The sequence below is a fragment of the Parasteatoda tepidariorum genome, chromosome 7 (genome assembly GCF_982258835.1).
Source record: "Parasteatoda tepidariorum strain Cologne lab strain chromosome 7, Ptep-v5.0, whole genome shotgun sequence".
Classification (NCBI taxonomy): Eukaryota; Metazoa; Arthropoda; class Arachnida; order Araneae; family Theridiidae; genus Parasteatoda; species Parasteatoda tepidariorum.
The window spans coordinates 53,251,825-53,274,899 of NC_141761.1; the positions used below are offsets into that span (position 1 = coordinate 53,251,825).

The window sequence follows — 23,075 nt, forward strand, 5'->3', positions numbered from 1 at the left end:
TTACAACCATTCTATCATCAATCCGCAGTGTTATAATTTATTATTTGCTTGTCATTTTTCACACAAAATTTTATATACTTATGTTTTTTATGGAAAAAGATTAGAGTAGAAGAAAGGGCTATTTTTATATGGGAAAAGGGAAATTGAAATTTTTATGACTTTTGACTAATGAATTTAATGTTAAAAAGTATTATGCACTGTAACAACTCTGCTTTTTCAATATTGCTGTGGGGCCAGATACTTTACCAATAGATATGCCCTCAATCTTTATAATGCATTTGCTTCATGGAGGTATGTCATGCTATGAATTGAACTTGGGTAATATTTATTCATTATTGGCTTATTTTTAGAATTTTCAACAATAGTCTAAAAGTATGTAGTAATGATGAAAGATGATGATTGAAAAGATGCAGTTTGAGATATCATGTCACTAACATAAAAGTCAGAATGAGAAATGTGTTTTTATTTTACTGTTGCTATTTCTGAACTTTTATCAGCAAACAGTCCAGAAAAAAGTTTTTTGGTCAAGCTTTAAATTTGAATTATTTATTTTGTAGAATCTCTTTGCTTTACTTGCTGAAGCTTTGGCATTAAAAGAGAAATTGGAAGTTATACAATATTACAAGTGAGAAAAATGTGGTGTTTGAAAGTTGGTTGAGAATTTGAAACAATAATTTTCTTGCCACTTTCTTTTTAAGTTTTGATCAATATAATTTTATTAAAAAAGCAGTAACAGCTAGTTGTAGATCATGGGAATTACGTGTAGGTCTCATTATTTTGTGATTAACGAACTGATTGGGCAGTTTTTGCAACCATTGACCTGAAATGGCATGACAATTATTTAAATCCATTCAGCTATATAGAAAGCGGTAAATATATATATATAATAAGCATATGGCCATGGGTAATCTGTGATCGCAATAATGTAATCACAATTTTCTCTTTTTTGTAATCAATTTTCATTCTTCTTTTTTTTATAGTATTTTCAGTTTACTAATTGTAATAAATGTTTTATCTTTTTTCTTTCTTAGAAATTTGTGTAAGGAGGTGCATTAAAACATTTGTAAGATTAAATATCCATGTTTCGTGAATAATTTTCTTTCTCTTTGTAGAATCAAAATGAAGATTTACAACCTTCGATCCTGAAAATGATTCCATCTTTCTTATTTTCATCAGCTTTTCGGCATGAAATCTTAATAGATTTGAAAGAGTAAGTTTAAGTTGCTCTGAAATTTGATATCGCTTTTCATTGTATTATTATAAATGCTCACAAAGTCATGTGCTCTTTTGTCTTTTTTTAAATACAACTATGTACTGTGCTCAAAAAAACAAACCACCTTAAATAACTTTTGATCTAATGATTGATCTTCACATTCTAGGACTCAATCTTAATGGCTGGAGGGGGTGACGTCATATATGCTGATTATTAAGAGTAGACGATATTTGAATTTACGAAATCTCTCTCAAAAAGGTACTTTTTCTAACTAAGCATACCTTTTTTTTTTTGACGGATTCAGATTTCTGACCCCCAAAATATAGGGGGTAGCCACAATCTGGAAAATATGATCCCAATAGTTTGGTGAGGAAAGCACGCCAAAGTTTGTATTCCTTAATGTTAATTTTACTTTTTGCATATTTTCAAAAGGTACTTTTTCTAACTAAGCATACCTTTTTTTTGTTGACGGATTCAGATTTCTGACCCCCAAAATATAGGGGGTAGCCACAATCTGGAAAATATGATCCCAATAGTTTGGTGAGGAAAGCACGCCAAAGTTTGTATTCCTTAATGTTAATTTTACTTTTTGCATATTTTCAAAAGGTACTTTTTCTAACTAAGCATACCTTTTTTTTGTTGACGGATTCAGATTTCTGACCCCCAAAATATAGGGGGTAGCCACAATCTGGAAAATATGATCCCAATAGTTTGGTGAGGAAAGCACGCCAAAGTTTGTATTCCTTAATGTTAATTTTACTTTTTGCATATTTTCAAAAGGTACTTTTTCTAACTAAGCATACCTTTTTTTTGTTGACGGATTCAGATTTCTGACCCCCAAAATATAGGGGGTAGCCACAATCTGGAAAATATGATCCCAATAGTTTGGTGAGGAAAGCACGCCAAAGTTTGTATTCCTTAATGTTAATTTTACTTTTTGCATATTTTCAAAAGGTACTTTTTCTAACTAAGCATACCTTTTTTTTGTTGACGGATTCAGATTTCTGACCCCCAAAATATAGGGGGTAGCCACAATCTGGAAAATATGATCCCAATAGTTTGGTGAGGAAAGCACGCCAAAGTTTGTATTCCTTAATGTTAATTTTACTTTTTGCATATTTTCAAAAGGTACTTTTTCTAACTAAGCATACCTTTTTTTTGTTGACGGATTCAGATTTCTGACCCCCAAAATATAGGGGGTAGCCACAATCTGGAAAATATGATCCCAATAGTTTGGTGAGGAAAGCACGCCAAAGTTTGTATTCCTTAATGTTAATTTTACTTTTTGCATATTTTCAAAAGGTACTTTTTCTAACTAAGCATACCTTTTTTTTGTTGACGGATTCAGATTTCTGACCCCCAAAATATAGGGGGTAGCCACAATCTGGAAAATATGATCCCAATAGTTTGGTGAGGAAAGCACGCCAAAGTTTGTATTCCTTAATGTTAATTTTACTTTTTGCATATTTTCAAAAGGTACTTTTTCTAACTAAGCATACCTTTTTTTTGTTGACGGATTCAGATTTCTGACCCCCAAAATATAGGGGGTAGCCACAATCTGGAAAATATGATCCCAATAGTTTGGTGAGGAAAGCACGCCAAAGTTTGTATTCCTTAATGTTAATTTTACTTTTTGCATATTTTCAAAAGGTACTTTTTCTAACTAAGCATACCTTTTTTTTGTTGACGGATTCAGATTTCTGACCCCCAAAATATAGGGGGTAGCCACAATCTGGAAAATATGATCCCAATAGTTTGGTGAGGAGAGCACGCCAAAGTTTGTATTCCTTAATGTTAATTTTACTTTTTGCATATTTTGAGAACTTTTTAAGCAAATTAAAAAAAATTTGCACACAATTATAAAATTCTTTTATCTAATAATAATTCCCTGCAGAAAATTATCTTTATGAAATATTTTTGATTTTTTATTTATTTTAATTAATAGGCAAAAAAGTTTTAAATTGTAAGGTATACAATTTTTTGCATCATTTTAAGAGAAATAATTTTGCATGGCAAAATACAAAATTTGAGAAAAATCGGTCAATTAATTCCTGTGAAATCGAATTTTGACTCTGACTTTTTTGAAATTCAATTTTTCCAGAACTATTCGACCGATTTTGCTCAAATTTTGTATTTTGCAATGTAAAATTTAATTCTTTAAAATGATGCAGAAATTATATACCTAACAATTCAATTTTTTTACCATTATTAAATAAAATAACAAAAAAAATAAATCTTTAATAAAGTTTATTTTTTTGCATGGAAATTATCTTTGAATCAATGAATTTTATAACTGTACAAAAATCTCTCAATTCTATTAAAAAGTTTTTGAGATGTAAAGAAGTACGCAAAATGTGAAATTAACATTAAGGAGTCCAAATTTTGGAGCGCTCTTCTGGCCAAACTATTTTGACCATATTTTCCGGATTGCGGCTACCCCCTATATTTTCGGTGTCAAAAATTTGAATCCGTCGAAAAAATGGTGTGTTCATTCAGAGAAAGTACGTTTTTGTGTCTGATTTCATAACTTAAAATATCGTCTGCACTTATTAATTAGCATATTTGAGGTCATCCCCTTGATCAAAAGATCATTTGATCGAAAAGTTATTACGGGTGGTCTTTTTTTTTATTTTGTGCACTGTACAATATGTGTGTGCTGTATAAACTCATGTTACATTTAAATTTTTTTTAGTTGTTTCCTGAGAATGAATAAACATGATTCTGTTCTTGAAGTTGCTAAATCATTTCCACTTTTGATTTGCATTTCTTCTAATACAGCTACTTTATCCAGGTATATAGTATTTTTTTTTTAAAAAATAGATCCTTGTTTTTTCTTTCTTTTGTGGGGGATAAAAGAAAAACTATCTAGATAATATATGATGAATTTATTTGATGTATTCAATCTGCATGTTAAAGGAGCAGAGTCAAAGTGCAATACATGTGTAAAAATAACTATTTATTAAGTTATTAAAAACACAATGCAAAATCATTTTTTCTCTTATTGTATGATTTTTTACAATAACATTAAATCAAATATTCTCAAAATATAGAAAAAACAAAATTTGAGAAGAAAAAAACACAACAAAATAATGCTACTTTTTATACATAAATACTTCATAAAACACAAGTTTATTTTTTAAAATAATGTAGAGAAAAATTTATTTTTAAATTTTACAGTAATCAAAGCTAACATTTAATTAATTCTCAAAGATATTGTGTCTTCATAAAAAATATGTAGGGTGAGATGAAATGTAGAAAATCAGAACTTTCTAAGGAGATATGCTTTAGATCAATGAATAAAAACACCCACAAATGCTTTCAATCAACTTGAAAACAATGAGGCTTTTCTATTTAAACAACCCTTTGTCGGTAGGATTTAAAAAAAAAATTACAACTTTATACACGCAGAAAGTTTGGTGGGTTAGACTCCATAATGTTAATTTTACTTATTGCATACTTAGATGAAATTCCGGAACGATTTAAGCAAATCGAAAAAGAGGAAGAAAATTATGGAATTTTAAAACTTGTTTATTTTATGCAAAGAATATTTTTTTATTACTTTTATTATTTAGAATTGATTCATTATTTTCAATTAGCAATACAATTTTTTTTTATAAATTTAAACTGCATAATTTTAAACAACAAAATCCAAAACTCAAACCAATTAGCTAGTTCTCAAGAGATGAACATTTAAAAATATGACTTTAATATGCATTAGTACTCTAACTGAATGACTTATTTCAAATTTGTCGTTAAAAATTTCATAAAAAAATTTTTTACTTTACCATTCAAAAATTTTTCCACATTATACTATCTAAAGAAATCATTTGAACTTGTTAACAAAAATTCTTCAACAGCTTTAAAAAAATTCAATTGAAATCTTTCAACTTAAGAATTCTTCAAAAGAATTTTATTGATTGGAATCACTAATCCATATCATACTTTTAGCTATATTCAAATATAACATTGCATGAAAAATTTTGAAAACCTCAGCATAAATAATAAGAAAAAGTCTTTGCAGTTTATAAAAAAACTAAGTTAATAATGTCTGGGTGCCAAATCCTGGCTTCAAATTTATCAACCACTAGAAGAAGAATACAAATTCTAGATACAAAATTTATTATAATTTAATTAATATTTTTTCTAAAGTTCTCAGCTTTTACATAGAAATGTAAAAAATAAGTGATTATCTAAACATTTGTCTACCGTGTTACCTTGTGGATTAATGTCTATGTTGTCGACAGCTTTATAAAAGAATAAATAAAAAATAGAATAAAATAAATCGCGACAAAAAAAAACTATGAGCATATATTTATTTGTTACATGTTTTGTTTGTTAAATTTTTTAATTTTATAAAGTTTACTCGTAACTTGTATGTTTATTAAATAATTATTTAATTCTTTTTAGAAGTCTCATTGAAAAAGACTTGAAAATTGTATGTAAAAAGTGTACACTCCGTAAGTAAAACAGTTAACTTACAGTTAATCTTTGTGTCAGGAATAAAAAATAAGAAATATATTTTATCTGTATTAATTTATATATATATTTCCTACAAAGTAGCTATATGTTGCTAGTTTTTCATTTCCTTTAATCATGGCCAGTTGTTCAATTCAAGTAAATAAAATCTGGATTTAAATCACTTTATTTTTTGAAAAAATCATTGATTTAAATCAGCTGTGATTCTTCTTAAAGAAAATAATTGTTTTAAGCCTACTAAATTTTTCTTAAATTGTGTTAGAAATTTATATAAACATATTCTTTAGGGTGTGATTATTTTTAAAGTTTAATTTCATTGATAATGAAGATTTTATTCAAAGAAATTAATAAAGGGTAAATTATTAAATTTCAAAATAGACTAATAAATAAAATTCGAGACTAAAAGTGAATAAAAGTAATGTTAAATTGCTTAATTATAATTTTCCATTAGCTATATGTAAAATAATTTACTAATTGTAAACTTATTTCAACTGAACCTATTTAGTTTTATGCTTATATGGATACTTCAAGTATTTGTATATGAATACTTTAAGCAAATTACATATGTAGTTAGTGTTTACCAATATTATAGAAAGATTTGCTCTGCCCAGAGGGACAATATTTTTTTTCTTTCTTGTATTCCGATCTAAACTAATTTACTCCTCATTGGATTTCTGACTAATTGATTCCCTGTTTTTAAAACTTTAGTATGTTTAGTTTGAACAAAAATAATAATTCGTTTATTTGTTCCATAATTAATTTGTAATAGTTAAATAATAGTTTTTTTAAACATTTTAGTTAGAAACATAACTGTTTTAGCTACATTATTGTTTTCAATAATATTAAGTACTGTTAATATATTTTATCAGATAATTTGATTGGTAAAAATAAAGAAATTGATTTAAATTTTTAAAAAATTTGATTTAAATCAAATAAATCCTTTTTTTTTTTTTTTTTTTTTTTTTTTTTTTTTTTTTTTACTTTGACTTTTAATAAACTGATACATAGAAGGCAGGGTTGGCAAAATTCAATGTGGGTTTTTTTTGTAAAAACACATTGGATTTTGCCAACCCTGCCTTCTATGTATCAGTTTATTAGAGGTCAACGTAAAATCAATTTTTTGCAAAGTGTCATCTTCAATGCCAATTTCTCTTGGATTTACTTGGATAAAATATAATAAAAAAATTTTTTTTTATTGAAACCATGTATTTTTTAAAATTTTCTTGCACGCCACTTTCTTCCTAGGTCTACATGTTATAATCTCATTTTGTCCATTAGATTTAAAAGACCATAGGAAACTATTCTGCTGGAATTCTATTATCTTAGGTGTATTAATTCTACACTTTCTTTTTTAATTTCAACAAAATCTTGTCTGACTCCTTTCGTCTTTACTAACTGAATAAAATTGAATATTATCAAATTTAAAACTGTATCTTTAAGTTTACCTTTTTCGAAAACTAAAATTATTTAAAAAAAAAAATATTGATATGGGTGCTTTTATGGTATTTTGAATAAAAATTTTTTTTTTATTTATTGATTTTTAATTTTTGATTTTTTTTTTTTTTTTTTTTAAATTTTGCAAAATTTTAAAAATGAACAAATTACATCAAAGTAGGCTTCATTTTATGCACAAAGTTATAATTTGAACTTTAAATAGTGCCTTCAATAATTTGTAAGCTTTCCCTCATGATATTACTTCATAAACTTTCGAAGTTTTAATTGAATGTAGAAAGTCTTCCATTTTTAACTCACTATTTAGAAATGTAATTGAAATTTTTGTTCAAAATAAAATTTGTCTACAGATGATTGTCTACAGATCCCTGTAGACAATCATCTACAGATACTGATGATTTGTCTACAGATACTTAATATTAAAGTATACACTTTAAAAATTTATTTATAAATGATTATCGTGACAACTTCATTCGTTTAATTTTTTGAATCATTTTTGATGGTTTATACTTTCATTTAACATAACTTAAGAATTGTTTCTCAAACTATTTTACTTGTTTGTTACATTACAAAACTGATTAGTCTTTTTGGCAAAATGTAGTAAAAATTTTGAAGTATGAACACAGAAGTAAAGTTATCAACCTAGGCGGTAAACAATGCAGAAAAAGACAAATATAACCTTGAATAATAGAATAGATTATAAGCTTCTTATCTATTGTTAAAGTACTTAATGAAAGAACTCATGTTGTCCAATTTTTAAAGTCTCATTACTTTGCCAATTAACCTCAGCAAATGAAATCTTACAATTGATGGTACTACTGATATAGTTTGAATTATATTTTTTTCCCATGTAAAAAGGAGAAGTCCACAAATCTCTTTTAAAATTTTGCAAAAAAGTAAAAAAAAAATGCTGTTTCATTATACATTGTTGTTAATATAATAAACTTTATTTGTAACTATTGTAATGTATATTTCAATAACTATTATTTATTTTTATGTTATTTTTTTGTCTCACAGAATTTAGTACCTTAGAGGATACTGTTCCTCTATCTACTGTAAACTGCCTCTCTGACTTAATAGTTTTTTTACTGAATCATCCATCAGAAGTTATCCGCAAAGGTATATATTTTTTTCTTACTTCTAGTAAATTTATGCACGCTTTGATAAATTTTATTGTATAATTATTTTCAATTTTTATTTCAGAGTCCATTAAAAGTGTTGTGCCATTTTTATCTCACTTCAAAATAATCGAAAAAGTTTTATCTTCTGTAATGGAGAGAATGATAGACTCTGATCCTATTGTGAGATCAAGTCTTAGGTAAACAAGTTACTGTTGCTTACAAATATTTTCTTAACTTATAAAGACTGCTCTACAAAGGGAAAAAAGCATTTTACGAAAAAAGTTTTTGAATGGACAGCACATCGCTATTCGCTATTTATGTACCTCACTGTTGGAAACATAGTCTTTTAAAATTTAAGTCGATAAAAGAAAATTTTTTTTGGTACTATGAAAAGCAATTAAATTTAAATCATCATAATGTAATATTTTTTGTGAATGCAGAAAAATGTAATGAATTTGCTAGCTTTTTAAAATTTAGCAAGTACTTTCGTCTAAAAAGAAAATGTAATTTTTTTTTTTAATGAATTAAAAGATTTTTATTAAGTTTGTTATAGGAAGTTTATATATTTGTATTTAGGAAGAAAAATTATTGATAGTTATTTTTTGTTATTAATTAAACTAAAATAACATTAGCTAAAGGTGTTTCTTCTTAAGGAATTGTTAAAATAACTACACTGTAGAAAATATTACTGGGTCACCTTGTTCATTGGGAATATAGATAATTTTAGTTTATTTGTTTTCCTATTACACCCCAAGAGAATCATCGTATTTATAGAGTTGTAAATTTTATAAGTAATTTTACCAATACAGCATTAGCAATTTTAGTCACATATTCTAGTGCACAAGTGCCATAACCAGAAAATTCAGTTCAGTAAATTGCTACCCAGAAACTAGACAAAAACTTTACCAACAGTATTTTAGTTCGTTTTCAAAAAGAGGTTGCAATACTAAATCAATTAAATTGGATATTTAATTGATTTAATTTATTGGATATTAAGTTAGCTGTCCTAATATATACATTTCTTCGCTATTTAATTTTCATTTTGTTTTTAAATAAATTGTAGCTGATTATTTCAAATTCACTACAAGTACTCAAAGAAAATAGCTGTATAATAAAATGTAAAAAGTTTTATGATGCATTATTATTTCACTTCTATTTATTGTTTCATTTGAATATAAGAATATAGCGAAGTTTATTTATATATTCATATTATAAAAATAAACTAAATAGTATATTTGAAGTATATCATATTTGAATATATGATGTACTTCAAAACTAACTACTGTTCATTAAAATATCATATTTATAAATAATTTTGCTGTTAAAATTTAACTGTCATCGTGCACCTTTTTAGCAAAATTTTGGTTAACTAAGTAACCTTGTAACTAGCTTTGAAACAGAATTCTTAAGATAAGGATAAAGTAGCTTTGAGCATTTAAGTGAAGTATTCCCACAACAACCCATTATCTGTAGTTTTTCTGTAGTTTATCTGTAGTTTTTCAGAAAAACCTGTTAGGTTAACTTAAAAAAAAATTGACATCAAATTTTTAAAATTTTTTTTCCAAAAAACTTTCTAAATTAATTGGAGTATGTAATTGCAAATCAATTATTAATTAATGATTAATTAATTTTTTGATTATTTTTTCAACTAGCAAATTAATTAATTATCCAATTAATTACAAATTAATTGGATTATGAGACAATTACAATAACTAATAATCTGCGTTGAAGTAATAAAATACCGATTTTTCTATACATTGTTGCCCCCTAAAATTATTCCTCATGAGGCATACATCCCACTAGTTTATTTCAAAATTGGTGAGTCACACTTCCGTAGTTTCCCTTGTTAGAGTATTTAAGAGTGATCATAAGTGATAAAAAAATTTATTTAACACATTGCTGTTCAAGTGCCACTGAGTGATATTAACAAATGAATGTAGTGATAGGCTTGATTTAAAAGATTATTGTTTATAAATTAAGAATAAAATTTTTGTCATGGTGATGAATATGTCACTATGAAAAGAATTGTAAAAAGTCTTGCTAATTTTCTTTACTTAGGTTAAACATGTACAAAATATTATTTAATTGTGGCTTTATTTTGTGTTCTTAATTAATATATGTTATGCAAGTTTCTTATTTTTTGTAAAACTGCATATGGCAGTGCTGTATTAAAAATATATAATGTGTATAAATTTTGAATAATTATTATAAAATTATTTTACAGTGAAATAATTGGTGCTGGTTTGAAACCTCTTGTTACTAAAGAACTTAGCTCTAGCCAACCAGGAGAAATTGAGGAAAAATTAATTTTATCTCTTCAAGCATCTCTTCTTGCTGCAAAGTGTAGTGGAAATTCACAGTTTCAAAGAACTGTTATCATTAGTATTGGTGAGATTGGTAAAATCTCAGACAGTGGTTTACTTCTTATTACCATTATAAGTTTGCTTGAAAGCTGCATGACATCAGTACCTTCAGTTAAAGTTACTGCAAAATTAAAGGTATTTTTTTGTTACTTTTAACTCCTTGACTTATTTCTGTTAAATGTTTATGTAAGAAAATTTATGTATTTTTTGATGCATGTTGCAATGAAATCTGACAATTTTTTGTGTAATAACAACAGCAATTTGATTTATGAATAAAAATAACTTTCCGTCAAATTGTAATACTTAATTCTATATTCATTAATACGTACTTCTGAATTCGAATTAACTGTCAAGAATAGTTTTGTTTTCATATTTTGAATAAATGAGGTTTAGTCTAAGTGAATCTACTTAAAAGTACTTTAATGGCATATGACAGAATATAGAGATATAAAAATGTTTAAATCATGGATTTTTTTATTTCCACACATCTAAACAGTATGCAGAACGGATTATCTGTTCCTGATAATATTAGCTGAAACTCATATAAAAGGCAAAGACTTACATTACATTGATGCACATATGTATGGAATAAGCATTTGTCATTTTTGCATGATATTTTCTCAAAACGGTAATTGCAGGATCTATAAATTCTTCAATTTTAATGCAGTTTTTAAGAATTTGGCATATATATTTCTGCATGTATATTCAATTATCATACAGTTTTTAAGAATTTGACATATATATTTTTTGTGAGTACTAAACGTTGGATATTTTGTGCCATATTTTTTTTAATGTTATTCATGGTTGTAATTCTCATCACATCACATTAAACTTTTTAATATTTAAATTACCCAAAATTCCATATAAATTTATAAATTAATTTCATTAAAAAATTCTATTTAAATTTTATATTTTTTTTGGCAGCTTAAAGAAATAGCAGAAGCGAAGTCTTTGAAAATGTATGATTTACTTAAAGATTTCAAAGATGCAATTTGCAAAGTAAGTGTTTCTTTCTTTTTGATGTATTCTTTTTTTTCTTTCTAAAAATTGCAACATTATTGTTTTAATGTTTTTATAATCTTAAAATTAATTTCGAAATTTTTGTTCATCTTTACTAAATTTATGTCTTAATTACATTATTTGTTGATGTTCTTTATTATGTAAAATGTGTGCCTAATCTTTATTATTATTATTTATTTCTAATTAGTTTTTGGCAGAGTATTTATTTGTTAAAAACCCTGAAAATGCAACACAGGTGCAGCCTATTTTGGAAGAAATTCGGATTATTTTTGGATTTGGTGATTTGAAATCGTTTTTTAACGTAAGAAAAGGTATTTTTAGATATATATTTTGTAATTTTTTCATGTATACCTAATGCTCTTTTTTTTTTTTTTTAATTTTAGCAAATCCAACACTGCATATTACCTTATCTTATTGCTAAAGGAACTCTTCAAGCTTCTGTATTGTTAGATACACTCTCCCTAACTTTACGAGTTGAAAAAAGGGAAATCCTCATCAATAGTTTTCCATTTATATTCTCTCATTTTGTACGCCATTGTAGTAATCCTGATTTGGAGAAAGCATTATTATTTATTCAGGTAATCTTTTATCTGTGCTTTATCTTTAGATCCATTTCATATTCAGCAAAAAGTCTACTCAGGCTATTACCTTGGATGTGCAGGAATCTACAAACTCTGAATACCTGAGCTCCAAAAAGTCTTATAACAAATGAACTGAAACTTGGAGTTTTTGAACTTAATTATATATATATATATATATATATATATATATATATATATATATATATATATAAAATATCTTAAAAGTTCATGCATAATCTTTTTATTATTTTAGTGAAACTCAACTTACAACAAACTTTTGAAGAAACATCTTTCAGGCATGTGATTCTTCGGCTAATTTGCAGAATTCCGCAAATTTCAAGACCCCGTTGATTCTCGAACTTCCGTGAACCTATGATTTATATTCTAGCAAAATTTTCTCTGAGTTCTGTTAATCTAAAACTTAAATAATTGCCTGAATTAAGCAAAATTCCGTTAACGAGACATTTATTTTGCCCTTACTAACACTCTTATTTGTCTTCCCAAGTTCTCATTCACATGCAATAACGAGCTTTTTTTCTATCTATATTTGTTAGAGAAAAACTTACTTTTAGATAAACTTTGAGAACATGAAACTAAAAAAAAAAAAAAAAAGAAAGAAAAAAAAAATCCTAATAATTTTGGTCAGAATTAATGAACTATTGAGGCAAACACAAGTATAAAATTGATAATCTAAAGAGTAATTCCAAAATGGTAAATATCTAAAAGATTCTTCGTTAGAAAAGATAATATGTTCTCCTTTTTTTGTTTTAACTTATAGTTTAATGAGTAGCAATTTTGTTGAAAATTCTGATTTGTAACAGAATTATTTAATTAATAATATATTTGTCCTTTTTTTTATTTGGCTACAATTAGATCTTATTCATTTTTAATATGTTATTATGGTATGAAATTTCCAATCTCTTATTTCAGTTGTCACTTTTAATGTGCTCGCTACTATCAAAATTTGTGTTTTGATCTTTTCTTCTTTTGCTGTTAATGTAATTGATTTTCTCTTGATTTTTAAAATTCCTGTATTATTACAACAAGTTTGAATCATGCAATTGAGTAATCACTTTCTAATAATTAAGTTTTGAAATCTTATTGGTGCTTATCTTTCCCATAATTAGTTTTAAATCAATGATAATATATTGGGTTTTAATTGTTTACTGCGTTTTTGTTATAAAAAATGTTCCTACATTCAATTATACACAGATTATTCATATATTTGTTTTCAACAACTTCGAACTAATAATTTATTTATTTATTTTTTTAAATATTGTCCAGTAAATTCTTTTAGTCTTATTTTCCCTTTTCCGTCACATTAATAGTTCTGGCAATTTATTATTTCTAATCAGAGTTGACATTATTTAAATCATATGATTTTTTTCAAAATCTTACTTTCGCTTAGAAACAAACAGGACGAAGACCACCAGATACAAATGAGATTAGATTAAACAAAGAATAAATTAACAGAATATCAAATCCAAAAATAAAACTTTGTAATAGTTTGCTGCATTGATAATTTAAATGTGCATGTTCATTTATTGTCGCACCATATATGGCTAAAGAATTATATTTTCCATTTTTATCCCAAAAGTAATTATTTTAAAATAATTCATTATTCTTGCAGTTATCAGTTAAGTTTGACTGCAACTTAAATAAATTACTTTCTAAATAATAACTCTTACTAAATAATAATTCTTACTAATAACTTTCTAAAATATAGTGTTGTTTAGCATTTAATTTATTTTATTTAAAAATTTACAAGGGTTGATAAATTGGGGTGCTTTTATATTTTGAACAGGAGGAAACTGGTCTTGAACTTGGCAGTTTATTAAGATGTAATTATCAGTCTGTGCACTATGAATTACTTCTTCATCTTGGTACTCACTATCAACAAGTTTTCAAAGGCTTAGCAATTTTGGCATTAAAAAGTGGAAGTGTAGAAAATTCAGGATCTTTGATTACTCATGCTGAAGAAATGGTAATATTTCATTATTATTTTTCCTTTTCTGTAATTGTAAGTTATAATCATCTACATTATGTCAAAGTTCTTTGTAAGAATGAAAAGGGCAGGATGCTTCCTCAACCAAAAGTGCAGTTTGAGTTTTGAAAGGACACTCAATTAGCACCGTTAAAATTTATCCAAATGTGTAATATTTTGTAATAGCTGAGTTTCTGAGTTTGATCCTCAATTTTTAAATTACCCTAAACCAAAAAAAAAAAAAAAGGATTAATTGATAATTAATTTGAAATTTTTTTTTACACTTTAAACTGAAAATTATAAAAAAAATAAATATTTAACTTTTTTATTTTTAAATAAAGGTATTTATTTAAAAAAATAATGGTAAAATTTAAAATCACTAAAAAACTGATAAGGTCCTGCCTCCAAATATAAGATGTGCTTATATCTGGGACCGAATATAATACGAATTTTAATTATATAACTTGGCAACATGAGAATAATCATACTAAAATGAAGGAATGAAATTAAAGTTAAATAATTACTGATTACTAAATAAATCTAAAATGAAAACAGGTGCTTAGAAAACAACCTTTACGTGAAAAAATAAAGTAATAAGGTTGTGTTCTTAAAAGATGGCAGCTTATTTCTACAAAAAGGGCTAAAAGGATGCATTTTTAGGGATCAAAAGCCAGGCCACCCTTCTAAAAATGTTTAAGGAGAATATTATTTATTTATGTTAGGTTGTTTGTAATAGTTAATACATAACAAGGAACTAACAAAGCAGAAAAATGCTTGTTAATCCAATTTCAAGGTTAGTACAGAAAATTAAAATTTAAAAAAAAATTATATAAATCGCTTCCTTTTACAAATTGCATGTTGCAATTTTTTTCATCATTATCTAAGTTTATTATTAGTTTCAACTTTTTCTTTTATGACTAAAACTTCTCTTCTTGACATTTTAAACAGCTGAATGAAAATGTGCTTTCAAGAAATGGTAAGGATCAGGAATGAGATATCTTACATGTGATTCTGAAACCTAAAATGCCTTTATCACTATTCACCCTCTGACATTATTTAAACTTCTTCATCCTTTTCTTATCTTTTGGAAACAAGACAATGAGCTCCCTTCCAGTCTGGCTGATATTTCTTTCTTCTCTGATGCTTGTACATATTGTTGATAACTTTGTAAAATGATTCAACTATTTCTAAATTATACCAAAACATATTTGACAATAATTATGTTCCAAAATTCCTTTAATGATTTTAAACAATTGATAATATTCTATGCAAATTTTTTTTTCTGATGCTTAATTATGTCCCTCGTTAAATAGAATAAAAATTAAAAAATTGATAAACAAGTTCATTCTAAAACATTTGTAGCATTGTATCAAATATTCAATTTTGCTCTTTAAATCTGGGATCTCTTTAAGTACAAGCTCGCTATATGTAACATCTTATTGGCTATATTATTTTTTATTTATTTTTTGGGGGAAAAAAGGAAAGAAAACAAATATTTCTTAGAATTTATATTCAAATTTTTAATAATTAAAAATAAGTAATTTTTTTCTTTTTAAATAAAGTTTTTAATGATATAGCAAATTTTTAGAATTTTGATATTGCAAATTTTTAGATTGCATTGATTTTTGATTGCATTAAATTTTTAGATTTGATATTGCAATGATGATATTGCAAATTTTTAGAATTTTTATTTTTCTAATTTGTTTTTTTCGTACTTGCTATATAAGTTTAAGATCAGCAATGTGAGTTAAATTTATCTAGTTATAATGATTACAGTTGATAGCTAAGATTGATAGACCAACTTGATTTCTGAAATGTGAATTTTACATGTTGTAGTAATGCATTAGAAATATCAGAATTTGTAGAACCATGTGCAAATAATGGAGACAACAATAGAGAGACTATATCAATTAAAAGAGAAAAATTTTGTCATTGAACAAAAGTATTAGGCATTGGTATGGTTTTTTACTAAAGCTGAATTTATGAAAAGGTACTGCTCTAAGGTGTAAATTTACCCTGATTAGACACCTGCAATTAAATGTTTAATGGTGTTAAATTTTTATTTTGAAAGTATTAATATTAAAATACAGTGATAATGATCAACATTACTTATTTTTATTTTCCCTGATATTTATATTTCCTTAATTATAAATATGATGAAGTAAGACTGTTTTACATTAATTATTTTTATTTGTATTCAAAATTGTTTTCAGGCTAACTATCTACAGCCTAAACTTCTTGGATTTTTGGTATTTTTTGATGCTCATATGCTAAAAAGCTCAATTCTAAACAAAAAATTGGTAAGTTTTCTTTTGTCTTCCTATAACCTTTGATGCTTTATAAAAGATTTGTACAATTATTTAAATATTTAAGTAATATTGTTATTATTTCTATTTGTACAAATGTAAATAAGCATCTAGCCATTTTTTATTAATGAAAATTTGTTCAAACATAAGCATCAACAGAATAAGAGTTGATGTTTAAAAGGGTCAATAATTGTTTTTTCTTCGACAGTTTGTAAGCGTATGGACAATACAAGTTTTTAAACATGATTGAAACTATTCAAAAGACTTCTAGACGATATAATTTTGACCCACTGCTTTTAGAATTCTAATTTAAAATGCTGTGTACATTGCTACAAAATAATTTTGATCAAAATGAAATGTTAATTCAATAGAAATAAATTCATAACTAAGTTTCCTTTTTCATAAACATGCAAATATGTACAGGTAATATTGAAATACTTACAAAAAAAGTATTCAAAGTAAGATGCAAAATAAAATCTAAACTCATATTCAGAAAGTTTTTATAACTTGAGTAAAATCTAATCTCGGGATGTGATTCTTCCGCGGATCCGCTGATTTCCGCTTTTTTCAGATTTTTCCATATCTTCCGCTCTTTTATCATAATTTCCGCGCGGAAAAAATTTTTATGCAGTAAGTGATATTTTGTTGAAAATTTTTTTCTCCCGCGGAGCGAAAGTATTGAAGCCCCCAATAAACCTTTCTTCACATGTCAATCTGCTGGCTGGGGTAAAAGTGGTTGACCTTGGTAAAACAATGCAGTCTCCTACTCCACTACTCTCATCTTTTCAGGGATGAAAGACTTTTTAAAATTTCCGACCATGTTCCAAAAACTTTTGGGGAGTCGAACGAACGATATAGTCGGACTTGCGACGAACTCCCCCCCCCCCCTTGCAGTAGCCTCCTGAGAAAATGATCTTCAGAAGAAAATTGGTAAAATTTCGGCATGTACGCCGTTGCCTTGACAACCGCGACTTCCGCTATAGATTGGAAAAAAGAAAAAAAGTCCTGGGCAGTTTCGTTTCGGCCGCTGATATTTGATTTCTTTTGATTGGCTGATTTACAGAATTTCAAATATTAGGAAGTGGGCCAGAATCTGCTAAAATTGCGATTCTTATTTAGATGATTTTTATGTAAATCATCGATTTTCGTATTTAACTGATTTAAAAGTTACTTGTTGAGTTTCGTTTTTACACGATTTAAAAATCATTACTCGCAATTCCCATTCACGCAATTTAAAAATTCAATATCGCGATTTGTATTTAAGCGTTTTTAAAACCCAATATCGCGATTTGTATTTAAACGTTTTTAAAACCCAATATCGCGATTCATATTCCCGCTAGTTTAAAATCCAATGTCGCGATTCGTATTCATATATATTTTTAAATTTCAATATTGCGATTCGTTATCACGCGGTTGTAATATCAAACATCGATTTTCGTATTTATACGCGGTTTAAACATTACTCGTTGCGATAAGTATTCACGAACTCTAAAAATTATGCATCGTGATTCTTATTTACGCGATTTAAAAATTCAATACCGCGATTTGTATTTTCGTGCTTTTAAAATCCAATATCGTGATTCTTATTCACGTGATTTTAAAATTCAATATCGTGAATCTTATTCACGCTATTTTAAACTTGAACATCGCGATTCTTATTCAAGCGATTTTAAAATCCAACATCGCGATTCTTATTCACCCTATTTTAAAATCCAACATCGCGATTCTTATTCACGCACTCTTAAAATCCAACATCGCGATTCTTATTCACGCACTCTTAAAATCCAACATCGCGATTCTTATTCACCCTATTTTAAAATCGAACATCGCGATTCTTATTCACGCAATCTTAAAATCCAACATCGCGATTTTAAAATCTGATATCGCCTTATTCGCGCGATTTTAAAATCCGGCATCGCGATTCTTTTTCACGCGATTTTAAAGTCAAGCATCGCGATTCTTATTCACGCGATTTTGAAATCCAACATCGCGATTCTTAATCTAAGGCCTCTAAAAATTGTGTGAGAAATGAACTTTCTTGTCCTATCAACAGTGATGATCAAAAGTCTGCAAAACGCAGTCTACAGATCAGTCATGTTAATAAAAGACCATCGAAAAAGCAAAGAACTGATGAGAAAATCCATAAAGGTCCTTTGACCATTAAAGAAATGTTTTTTGAAATGATGTGATACATAAAATCGTCCTTATGCATAATTACTCAAAGTTATCTAAATTATTAAAAAAAAATTTTTTTTTAATCAAGATTTTATTTAAGAACATAATTACCATTTATTTATATTTATTTGAATAGATAATAAATAATCATCATCCGATTGGCTATTGAATTCATATCATTTTTTTTTTTGCACGTTTAATGCTACAGTTATAAACTTCCTCTTTTTTGTGTTTTTGTCAATCACATCCCTGAATACATTTAAAACATATTTTAAAATGAAAAATGAAACATTTTTGATAACTTTTAATCTAATGATACAATTTTGATGTAGCAAGATGCATTCTTAATTATTCTAGATATCGCGTTACAAATGTCAATTATTGGGTTGTATCGAGAGTAATTAAGTTTTTTTTTGTATAGAAAATGAGATGATTTTCTTATAGTGAATAAATATTTTATTGAATTATATATTTTCTATTCTGAACCAATACCTTTTATTCTTTTTCTGGAAGTAGCATAATTCCTTGCTCATAAACTGTTTTCATTACTGGTAAAAAAAACTGATCCTGGGAATTCTTAACCTCACTTAATGTAATGTGATTAATATGTAATGGTTTTACTGTCAAGTTACATGTAATGGTTTTACTGTCTAAGTGGATCCTCTTCTTAACGTTTGAGTTACAAATCGCAGACATGTTGGCACAAGTGGCTCCCGATGGCACAAATTTCTCTCCGTAAGGACTTGAAGAACCCATATCTTAAGCTTTGAGATTAAACTTTGACGTTTCAAATGATCATGCATAGTCCAGTTCAACAAATTTAATCTTTCAGCGACCTCACAAATTGTTATTTATCAGTTTGCATCAATTATTGCCTTTATTTTGTCTACATCAGCTTTAACTGGCCCTCCAGAGCGTGATACATCTTCAACATTAAAATTGTCTGATCAAGATTTTGCAAACCAGTTATTGCACTGAGGTTATATCAATACATCTTCTCCATACGAATCAGATAATTTTTATTGCTTTAACAACATATTTCAAAGGGAATCAGAAACTACATCTTAATATCAATCAAACTTTTTCACAAGCAAACTTTACTATGTCAACTATAAAAATACGTAATGATTATTGGACATAAGTGTTAAGTTGGCTGTGAAAAAATACAATTAAATCTTCTGTTGGGGTAAAAATAAAATTACTTTCCAAACAATCTAATAATTTGCATATGTGATAATTTAAGTGTCAAAATCAGACTTGAAAAAACTTGAAAATTCATTTTCTCTGAATAAGCAAATATTTTGTTTTCGATAGATTCATATTTTTAAACCACAAATCTTGAATAGTTTATGTAAGCTACAATCTGGAATTGTTTAGTCAAGAGAGTGGTCAAACATTTGGCACCCTTGATGTTGTTCTGAAATCCAATATTGCGATTCATATTCACACGATTTTGAACCATTCTTGTAAGAACAAAGTTTTTTTTTTAAATTTAATACTATAAAGATGAGATATTCTTTATTGGTAGGTAATTTAATTATAAATCTCAGTTCAAAAAATTATGTTGAATGTGAAATATTCATGGTATAAAAATATCTTGTGTTACAATTAATTACCCATGAATTCAAGCAAATCAAAAAAATTTTTTTATTCTTCATGAAAAAAGAAAAAAATCATAATTTTCATTAGATTTCTTTTGGAATTTAATAATGATTAAATGAACCTTTTTATTAAACATTTAAGTTTTGATTTTCCATTTTATTGTTTATTTTCGATGTAATTGCATATTTTTATATAATTTTGTGTTTTATTCTGCTTTTGAACTTTTGATCTTAATTTAACCGTTTCGCACAATGTGTCTTACTTCTACCTTGTACCCTCAAGCCACATTCCATTCTATTCAACTCTAGGCCCTTGAAAGTTTGGTTTCTATAATGCAATTGATGGGTACTCGTGCAATTACAGCTGTTCGCTTTAAGCTGATGGCCACTCTTCGTCTGACTTTACGATTTAAAAAAGATGACTTTCCCAAAATTTGCTGCAAAGCTTGGAATACATTTGTTCGCAGGTAAATAAGCCTTTGAATGTTTATTTTTCTCTATGCATGATTTTTTGTGACTTTTTTTTTAAAAAAATGGAAAACCATTTCTCTTGATAATATTTTTAAAAAACAAATAATAGCCATCAAAGAGAAAAAAGAAGAAAAAAATTAACATATTATTTTGTTAATAAAATCCAGAGTTTTTATTCATTAATTTAATTATGAATAAATGTCTTGAAAGATAGGGTTATTATCAATATACTAACTTTATTGATGAGAGAATTGTAATTTGCAGGTAATAATTTGCCATATTCATTATGAAGTTCTATTTTAATCAAACTGAAAAGTTTTTGACTAAATTTTTTAAAAAAATGTGATATTTAACTATTTATTTAGTTCAAAATATTACTGATTCATGTTACAAAATATTATTTTATCATGCTAGTTTTAGAGTAAAATTTTTATCAGTCATGACTCTTTAAAAATTGTTTATCAATGTATAGTTTAGGTTTTGTCTTTAAATAGCTAAAAACTTTTTTTTTTTAATGAAACTGCAGAAGGTTACTCTATTTTTCGATTCTTTTAGTATTGAAGTGTCATGTTTGGGACCTCTTATAAATCAGATTATTGTGGCTTTATTACCTTTGTTGGAACTTGAAAGTTCATCAGTTGCAGAAATATTTCATTATCTTATAATAGAAAAAAGGTATACTAATTTTTTGAATTTATAAACTCTCTTTTCACATTACTATTTAATTTTGCTTTAAAACCAATAGTCTTTTGAAGATTATAAATTCTAATAATACATTTATATGAAATCTGTGACTTGAATGTAAAATACAAAACTAAATCTGTTAATTTACATTTTTTATCTTCTGTATTAACATACTGCACACACACATTAGCTTAATCTATAAAAAATGAATTTAAAAGTTTTTAAGAAAATCCAATTTTATTTTAAGTTTGCTTCAATGCTGGGCATCTTTAATTTTCATGATTATAATCATACTTTTTTTTCATCATCTACTTTTTCAGTTTAAAATATTATAGTCTCCAATTATACAATTTTTAAAATTTTCATATTTATTAATATATACAATTTAATTTGCAAGGAATTTTAAAAACTCTATATAGTTACCTGGAATGCAAATAAACCATAAAATATTTAAAATGATATAAATAAATCATCAGTTATACACATAAGCAATAATACAAATACATATATTTTCTATAAATAATGAAATTGGTTTAAAGAAAATGCGTACATTAATTGATAAAATAACTCTACATTGTTTTTTAAATCTACCTGGGAATGTTTGTTTCTCTTATTCGCTTTCTTTATTTTTCATTATTTTTTTCCATTTTAAAGATAAAAACTTTAGAAAGAATACAATTAGAAAGGCTAATATAATAGTTTTATTGCAACAATTATGTATGCTTCCCCTGAAACTAATATTGCAAAAATGCATTTTATTAACTTTGTGTTGTATTTTATTGTTTGTAATTTGCATACATTTTTTTTTTTATGATTCATTCTTTATAACATACCTCACAAATGCAGGTTGTTACCAGTTTTCTTTATTTTTTGTTTCTAAATTCTAAAATTTACATTAAAAAAAGTGGTGTAAATAGCTTTTTAAAATTACTTAAGAAAAATTATTTTTGTTTTTAATTTTTGATTGTTCATTCTTCATAACATACTTCACAAATGCAGGTTGTTACTGGCTTTCTTTATTTTTTCTTTTGTAATTTCTAAAATTTACTTTTAAAAAAAGTGGTGCAAATAGCCCTTTAAGATATATAAGAAAAATTATTTTTGTTTTTAACTATAATTAAAATAAATAAAAACAATTTATCTTTAAATTTCTTGAAATTGAACTAGTGTAAACTAATTTCCATTTTTATCATGCATAAGTCTTTTAAAATAATCTACATCTAATTTTATTTTTTCACTTCCCTAGTAATATTTAGCCCTTTTGAATAAAATTTTTTTAGTTACAGTAAAAGTATTCTCTCCTTATAGTTTCACCAAAATATTCTATTTAAATTATAAGGTTATGATTATAAAGCAAAATATAATATTTTAGTAATGAGTCTTGCTGAACTTAATTTTTATTATTTATTTTAGAGCCTATCTCAGTGAGTTTTATCATGATTTATATTTTGTTCCTGATACTCCTGAATTACAGGACATCAATTTAGTATTGAAAGATTATACTTCAAGTCCATCTAGGTCTGATTTTAACTTTATTTAATACATTTTCTTTTGAACTAATCATACCTGTTATGAAAATTAATGATATAACCTTTTTGAATTTTTAGTGTTTTTTTCCTGTAAGCTTG

General features: G+C 26.3%; 1 protein-coding gene across 2 annotated transcripts in view; it reads left to right on the forward strand.

The window, feature by feature from the left end:
- mei-41 (ATR serine/threonine kinase meiotic 41) overlaps positions 1–23,075 on the forward strand; it is a 106,036-nt gene that overhangs the window by 25,498 nt on the left and 57,463 nt on the right. For both annotated transcript variants that reach the window (XM_087167849.1, XM_087167850.1), the window contains 14 exons: positions 1,113–1,210; positions 3,906–4,004; positions 5,621–5,670; positions 8,159–8,260; positions 8,345–8,459; positions 10,487–10,760; positions 11,550–11,624; positions 11,833–11,946; positions 12,029–12,223; positions 14,031–14,210; positions 16,424–16,510; positions 20,602–20,759; positions 21,319–21,438; positions 22,861–22,965. In XM_087167849.1, the coding sequence (XP_087023975.1) occupies positions 1,113–1,210; positions 3,906–4,004; positions 5,621–5,670; positions 8,159–8,260; positions 8,345–8,459; positions 10,487–10,760; positions 11,550–11,624; positions 11,833–11,946; positions 12,029–12,223; positions 14,031–14,210; positions 16,424–16,510; positions 20,602–20,759; positions 21,319–21,438; positions 22,861–22,965 (1,772 nt within the window). The remainder of the gene's footprint in view (positions 1–1,112; positions 1,211–3,905; positions 4,005–5,620; positions 5,671–8,158; positions 8,261–8,344; positions 8,460–10,486; positions 10,761–11,549; positions 11,625–11,832; positions 11,947–12,028; positions 12,224–14,030; positions 14,211–16,423; positions 16,511–20,601; positions 20,760–21,318; positions 21,439–22,860; positions 22,966–23,075) is intronic.